At 35.9% G+C, this 7,366-nt stretch overlaps 1 protein-coding gene across 2 annotated transcripts; it reads right to left on the reverse strand.

Annotated features, from left to right (window-relative positions):
* Positions 1-867: 867 nt before the first annotated feature.
* Positions 868-5,029, reverse strand: LOC308529581 (serine/threonine-protein phosphatase 4 regulatory subunit 2-like). 2 transcript variants are annotated; one of them, XM_081105754.1, is made up of 5 exons: positions 4,018-5,029; positions 3,043-3,117; positions 2,688-2,831; positions 1,714-2,003; positions 868-1,505 (listed from the first exon to the last, which is right to left on the reverse strand). In XM_081105754.1, the coding sequence occupies exons 1-5, from the start codon at positions 4,047-4,049 to the stop codon at positions 1,189-1,191; spliced, it is 858 nt and encodes a 285-aa protein (XP_080961880.1). In that variant the 5' UTR covers positions 4,050-5,029; the 3' UTR covers positions 868-1,188. The 2 variants fall into 2 exon arrangements, with proteins under 2 accessions (XP_080961880.1, XP_080961879.1); XM_081105753.1 differs by lacking the exon at positions 4,018-5,029 and having other exon boundaries at positions 3,043-3,905.
* Positions 5,030-7,366: the final 2,337 nt, after the last annotated feature.

Below are 7,366 nucleotides of genomic sequence, written 5' to 3' on the forward strand. Positions count from 1 at the left end.
GAAAATATTGAGTTTACAGTAATTATTGTGCTTTCTGTTGATCTGAAAAATATAACACTGGCTGTTGAAGAAGCATGTTCAAAAATATTTAATTCACTTCAAAATGTCATACAAATTATGGTGATTTCTATGCACCCCTAAAGCTTCAGTCATTTAGCTCCAGTACATTACTAAAGTAATATATTAATTCTTCCAGTACAGTGGTGTTTCATATCATTGACATATTATACTCTAGAATAATTTAGAAAGAAATGTGTAATATTCACAATGTTCAGAAAAGCAAGCAAAAAGTTAAGGAAACTGCTCAGTTCTGAGACGTTCTCATGTCAGCTTTATAAGCATTCATTCTACAAAATAGTAAGCTCATGTTTGAACACAATTTCCAAGATAAAGCACATTTTCTCATAAATAATGAAGTCGTTTCAGGCACCTCAGAGGTATACAAAAGAATTTGTTTTAACAGATCTCTTGGAATGTGTTTAACCTGGTATTTCAACAGACTCTAGATTTCCAGGGTTTCACAAGGGCCAAATTTTATTTGAGTTACTTAGAAGAGAAAGAAACGGTCTTCTGAAAGAGTGAACTCAGTCATGACCAATAGAAAAAGTATCCACTGTATTTATTCATCTCTTATAGAAACAGAAAAATATAACATTTCCCCCCTCAGAATAATATATATGTGTATATATATGTATATATATATATATATATGTATGCATATATGACTTAAAGTTCCATTGTACAGTCAAACAATAAAATCTGGAAATCAGCATGAAACCCTAAAATTCACGTTAAAATGTTGAAACTATGACCAAAATATGAAAACTGCTAGAGCTGTCAGAAAAAGACAAGACAAAAAGCTTTTTTGTGTATGTATAAACTAAATAATCTCCAAAAGGTTTTCAAAATTATAATTACTTTCCAGTTAAAAAACTTTAATTCTAAAAAAAAAAAAAAAAAAAATCTATACACACAAACCACTGATTTGACCAAACCAAAACAGTCAGTGGTAAGCAGGACCTATGGAACCAATATTCATAGTTCTTACATGTACAACTCTTTCAGGATTTATCCCACAAAATACTTTATATTACAACCTGCTTCTCTTGTAAAACTAAAGGTCCACTTTATTACATAAGAGTTTTATACAGTGTAAAACCAGAACTGTATGTAAAATGCTGTCTCTAATTAGTCTTGTTCCATTGGTTCCTCTGTGACCTCTGTGGCTGCATCATCGTTTTCCATGGATGATTCTGAGAGAACCTCTCCAGTCTCATTAGAGCTGGGTTCTGCCAATTCCTCTGTTTCATGGCAATCAGAGCCACCACTGTCAGGGCCTGTGTTCTCACTACCTTCAGAATGGAAATCTTTCCCGGCTTGAGTCAGACCAGATTCCTCCATCTGATTATTTTCCTCAGAAGTCTCTTCATTCACAGTTAAGGCATCAGATTCTTTTTCTTGATTTTTTCTTTCAGGGATCATTTCTCTTGATGTCATAAAAGACTCTAAAAATAAGCAAATGTTGTAGTTAAATTTTATTTTCAAAATACCTCCAATTTCATGAACTGTGATATTCTACAGTTCAAAATCATATTCCCTGAAATTGAGCAGCAACTATATAAATGTGGGAGAAAAGCCCAACATCAGCATTATGTTACGTTCTTTATTTGAGGATCTCCTTACTCCACCCTTTTACAGATGGTTTCTAAATACCTTCTTCTTCCTCCTCTTCCTCTTCCTCTTCCTCCTCTTCTGTACAGTGTTGCCTGGAACAACCACTTTCTTTGTCTTTATCCTGAGATGAAGATGATGCATCTGTTTCTTCTACCAGAACGGAAGAAATTTCACTGGAAGACGTCTGACTGGCTGTCTCCCTGACTTCACTTTCTCTGTCAAACCGAAGTCTTTTTACCTCATGCCCCTCAGCGTCCACAGCATCTTCACCTGGGTGTTTATTTTTCATCGGGCTCACTGAGCTTTCCGATCCAGGTGTCGGAGAATGACTGTAAATGGTTTTTTTTAAGTGTCGTTAATAAAATTATTTTCTTCATCCTCTACATTCCCATTTTAAAAATCTAATTATTTTTTTAAATTGTATTTCAGTGTCAAAGTTAAATTATACCACCTGGGCCAAGAGAACACGAGAAAATTTTCAAGGGAACCTAAACTGTTTAATGAATATTTACCATTTGGAACTAGTCAACAAGTTATATGACCTTTTTGGTTCAATTCTCCAGTAAGTTAAATGCTCTCCTATAATAAAACTACAAGTCTTCCATATGGGCATGCTCTTTAAATCCTCTCACTCATTCAGTCTTCTTTCCCTTAAATGATGCAGAAAATTTGATGAGATATAAATGTTTCATTTTATGATCTATATATTATTATTCACAAAATTGCAACTCATTTACAAATATATTTTCTAGTAACTTTCAAAAAAAATTAAAATACATCCTGACCACCTTATTTTCGTAAGACCCCATTATAAGGAGGACCTCCCCAATTTAGCAGTTTTAGTCTTTTCTATGCCCATCTTCAGAATGTGCTAAAGCTCCTATCACATTAAAACCTGTCCTATACCTCAAAACCTTTAGTAAATTATAGATAGTAAACAATGAGTGCTGAAAATCACCAATGCTAGTATTTTATAAACAGTTTTTGTTTTTAAATATAAATCTCAAACACACCTGTGACTTTTGTCCTCAGTTTGCTGTAAGTTTGACTCTTTGTCATCTGTGCTCTCAGGCAAGCCATTGGTTGTCATAGGGACTGACACAGAAACCTTTGGTCGATTAAGTGGCCTAGGTGTTCCTGGCCCATTGATATTAGCCCTGTGGTAAGACAAGTGAACATCATTTTCCCATTTTGCTAAAAGTCATCCCTTTCAAGGTCATTCTGACTTTCAGATCCACATTAACTAATTCTGTTTAGTATATTTTATTATCCTCTTAATCCTAATTTTTAAAAAAGAATATTGAGCCTGCTACTCAAAACTAAAATATGTAAACTCTTTCTTTGGATATTAAAAATCAAGAGTCTTACCTTTCAGTATAAGTTGGTGAATTTCCAGGAAACATAACACCATTCATTCGATTTAAACTATTAGAATTGTTTTTCCTATGAGACAAAACAAACACTGTTATGGATGGTTTCATGTATTAGTTTTGACAGGAATCAAGAATTTTCATCTTTTGTAAGATATCACTGTTGCAAAACCAAACAATAAGACCTCTGTGAGAAATAACAATCATGGGATTATCTTAATAACATGTATATTCTTGAAAAAATTTTGAAAAGAAATTCAGTTTTTGTCTATTAAATCAGAGATTTTTTTAACCTTAACACGTTAAACGCCCAGTCAGTCACTGGTGACTGACACTATACTTTCTTTCCAGAAGACAAAACAGGCTGGCACTTAACGTGTTAAACCAACTTTTCTCAATGGGAGGCAACGTCCTCCTCACAACCCCTCTACTCCACACTGCATCCCAGAAGACATTGGACAGTGTCTGAAGACTTTTTTTGGGGAAAAGGGGATACTAGTGACAGCCAGGGAGTAGAGGCCAGGGGCACTGCTAAACTTCCTGTAATTTCCAAGATATCCACTCATTAACAAAACATTAATAGTGCCAAGGACTGTACCCTTAACCGCTATCTTAATTTGCTACATAAATCTGGAGAACTGGAAACAGTTTTCCATCATGAAGAGGAATGTAATCAAGTAGCCAAATATCTAAAGATGCCCTGGAAAGGTATCTAGGATAAGATCCCAGGGCCCTGAGTGCCATGACAATACATAAATCCAACAATGTGAAGATTATGGTAAATCACAAATCTCCTTAATCCAAACCCCTTTATTGCAAAAACACACAGGTAATATTATTGGTAATATTCAATTTTGGAAACTGGGAGATAGATTCGCAGGAATTTATAAATGTAATTATGTTTTATTACATATAAAATAAATGCAATTTTTTAAGACTAACATATTAGAAATAGAAAAGTCTCTCTACTTACTCTGAAGAAGGATATACACAGCTAACCACCATCACATTCTGCAAGCAAAAATTGGTGATTTAACATGAGGAAAAGTACTACAGTGTAAGTTTAATCATTTGTTTTTAATTTCTCAAATTCATCCTGGTAGGTTAAGTTTCTATTTATTCTGATTTTACTAACAAAAATTTTAAAATAAAACTTATAAACAAAAGACCAAAATCTAATATCCTACTAATGCATTTATTTTTTTTACTCTACTTTAGTTACTTTGGAGCCCTAACATTATATATTTCATGTAATAAAGTAGAACCACCCTCTCCTTATTGTAGTTAGAATCACCCCCAAGATACTTAGACATTGAAGTTTTAGGCCAAGTATAAATGAATTTCCTTATAAGCAGTACCAATCAAACCTGATGTGTAGTATCATATACCACAAGAGATTAAAAACATTAATCTGGTAAGGCCTTATGATCTACTGTAAATGACTAAGTAACAGTTTTGGATTCCAGCTCCCAGGGTAAATAAACTGAATTTGAATTATAATCTTAAAATGAACACTGGACTAGGATCAATCACCAAGTGAGGGAATTAGCCACCCACTGGTCCCATCTTGGTTTCCAGGGCTTCTTCACCTTCTTTACCCAAGTCAACTTCCTCAAACACCTTGCTGTCTTTGCTCATCATGCTCTTCCCTCAGTCCGAAATGCCCTTTCCTTATTACTAATATCACCTCACTCACAGAAAACCTAATGTTTTCTTCATTCTTCACGCTGACCTTTACCTTTCTCACATCTAATTTAATGCTTTGTATCAGTGATTTTCCAGAGTTGTGTACATCTCAATTCCAGAACTGAAATAAATGAATTCCATGGATTAACACGTTTGCAAAACACTCTAATAAAGTTAAAATATCAATTATAGAACTTCATAGAACATTTAATATATTGATGTATACTATGAATATCCAGGAGAGAATCCTAAGTTGCTTTCCTAAACTTAATTGATATAAGCTCTCCTCTGCCCCTCTATTAAATCTCTCCGAAACTCTGACCACAATTCAGACAACAATTTGGGAAAAACTTCAAGTAGGTTGAGAAACTTATTTCAAGAAAAGGTGACTACAACAACTCTTACTCAATGCATTTTTTTTAAATCTATTATGTTACAGTTTAATATAATTTCAATTAACAAAATATATACCTTCTCTACTCCTCTGAGAAATTTGTCTGTTCCTGTATAATTTCTCCTTGGATCTGTTAGCAATTCACATAGCCGCTGAATAGTAAAAGGGATACTGTAAAAGAATATAATTTTATAGTTTGAGGTCCATTAATTATTAAGAAAATTAGAAACATTATCAGTCTCACTTTTTAAAGCTTTTATCCATGTGTTAAGCTACAAAAGAAAATGCTACAATAGGGGAATGAATGAGTCATTTAAAAATAGGCAAGACAACAGGAACACCTATCATTTTATTTACAAAGAAAACAATTTTCCCTTCCTTGCCTTAAAAAGCAATACAGAATATCCAAAATTAACAGAAAGTTTAAAAACTGAAAATAACAAATTTGTTTCAACTCAAAATTTTTTCCTCAATCATTCTTTTGCACACAAAGATTTCTTTAAAGTCTTCAAATAAACTATGTTTTGTTATCAGATAGAATAAGACAAATAACTCCAATGGAAAAGTACTAGAGGTACGGTTCTGCTTTATAATTATAACTAGAGGCCCGTTGCATGAATTCATGCACAGGTGAGGTCCCTTGGCCTGGCAGGCAATCAGGGCTGGCTGGCTGGGGGGAGGGACTGCGGGAGGTTGGCGGGCCACGGGAGGTTGGTTGTGGGAGTGCAACTGACCACCAGGGGGCAGCTCCTGTGTTAAGCATCTGTCCCCTGGTGGTCAGTGTGCATTCTAGCTACTGGTCGGCTGTCTGGTCATAACAGTCACTTAGGCTTTGATATATATATAGGTACATCTTAAGTGTACTACATGATAGCAATATACCTGAACCTTAGCCCCTCTTCTAGATCACTACTCTCCAAACCTTAAACACACCACCACAACCTGTTACTGTCTCAGTAAATATCTCATAGTGACACTGTAATTAAAAGTTTATATATTAACCAAAAATAAACAAAAAAGCACCCTGTGTTAAGAATTTTAAAATCCTTGCCCTGCCCGGTTTGGCTCAGTGGATAGAGCGTCGGCCTGTGGTCTAAAGGGTCCCAGGTTCGATCCCAGTCAAGGGCATGTATCTTGGTTGCGGGCACATCCCCAGTGGGGGGTATGCAGGAGGCAGCTGATCGATGTCTCTCTCATCGATGTTTCTAACTCTCTATCCCTCTCCCTTCCTCTCTGTAAAAAATCAATAAAAGAACATGTTTTTTTAAAAAAAATTTTTTTTAAATCCTTAACTGGCAAATACTTACAGATAATGTCTTTCCATCAAGTAAATTTCTTTCACACATCAAAAGCTAATACTTTCTCTTAAATTAAAATAAGCTTTAAAAAATGAGTATATTTAAGCTTCCCATTTAACACATTTACACTAAATGTTTGGCTAATTTTCTTTAGGAAGGTTAAGTAAAACTGCAGCCAATTATGAACTATTTATGTTTGGGTGATTATCATTACCGCATTCAGGAGGAAGATGTACATTACGTTGCATAGCAATGTCGGCAAAATTCATTTTCATTCACAGACACTTTCAGAAGCCTTTAAAGTCATTTTGTCAAACGCCCAAGAGATGGCACTAAATGTCAAACACTTTCCTTCCTCACTTGAACAGGATTATATATTATTTACTTGTAAATAACAGAATCCATTGGAAATTTTAACATTGTAATTTTGAACACTGCACTAAAAGGTGTCTTTACATACAGTTAATATTTTCAGAGAACCAAGATGGCGGCATAAGGTATAGACCTGTGCCTGCTGCCTCCCACAACAACATTGAAACTACCAACTATAAGACAAAACAGCTACCATCCAGAACTATGGGAAAGCTGGCCCAGTGGAAGTTCTACAACTGGAAGGAAAGAAAGAAGCGCACTGAGACCGAGTAGGAGGTGCAGAGGCGCCCAGAACAGAGGTACGGGGGCGCATGCCAGGCGGGCTGCAACTGGATGCGCAGTTTTCTTCAATCAGAAGGGGTTACAGACTCTCAAATCCACTGAGCTTGTTTGGGGCGGGACTCTGGGGTCCCAGACCCCTATGGGGAGAGGCGGGATGGCTTTGCAGTGGGTCAGAGAGCGAGGGAGGCTTGCTCGCTGGCACTTGCTCGCTGCGGAGGGAGTCGCAGAGAGGCGAGGAGTCGCGGAGACGCCATTGCCCTTTGCTCCACCCTGGTGACTCCCGGGGACCC

The sequence above is a fragment of the Myotis nattereri genome (genome assembly GCF_964212035.1).
Source record: "Myotis nattereri genome assembly, chromosome: 14".
Taxonomy (NCBI): domain Eukaryota; kingdom Metazoa; phylum Chordata; class Mammalia; order Chiroptera; family Vespertilionidae; genus Myotis; species Myotis nattereri.

Excerpts from the sequence above, each read along its gene's own strand:
- LOC308529581 (XM_081105753.1), bottom strand. The coding sequence starts at position 3,155 with ATGAAACCATCCATAACAGTGTTTGTTTTGTCTCATAGGAAAAACAAT. Across the intron at positions 2,832-3,042 it reads TCACCAACTTATACTGAAAG|GGCTAATATCAATGGGCCAG; the intron begins GTAAGACTCTTG and ends GTCTTACCACAG. Across the intron at positions 1,506-1,713 it reads GGAAGAGGAGGAAGAAGAAG|AGTCTTTTATGACATCAAGA; the intron begins GTATTTAGAAAC and ends GCTTATTTTTAG.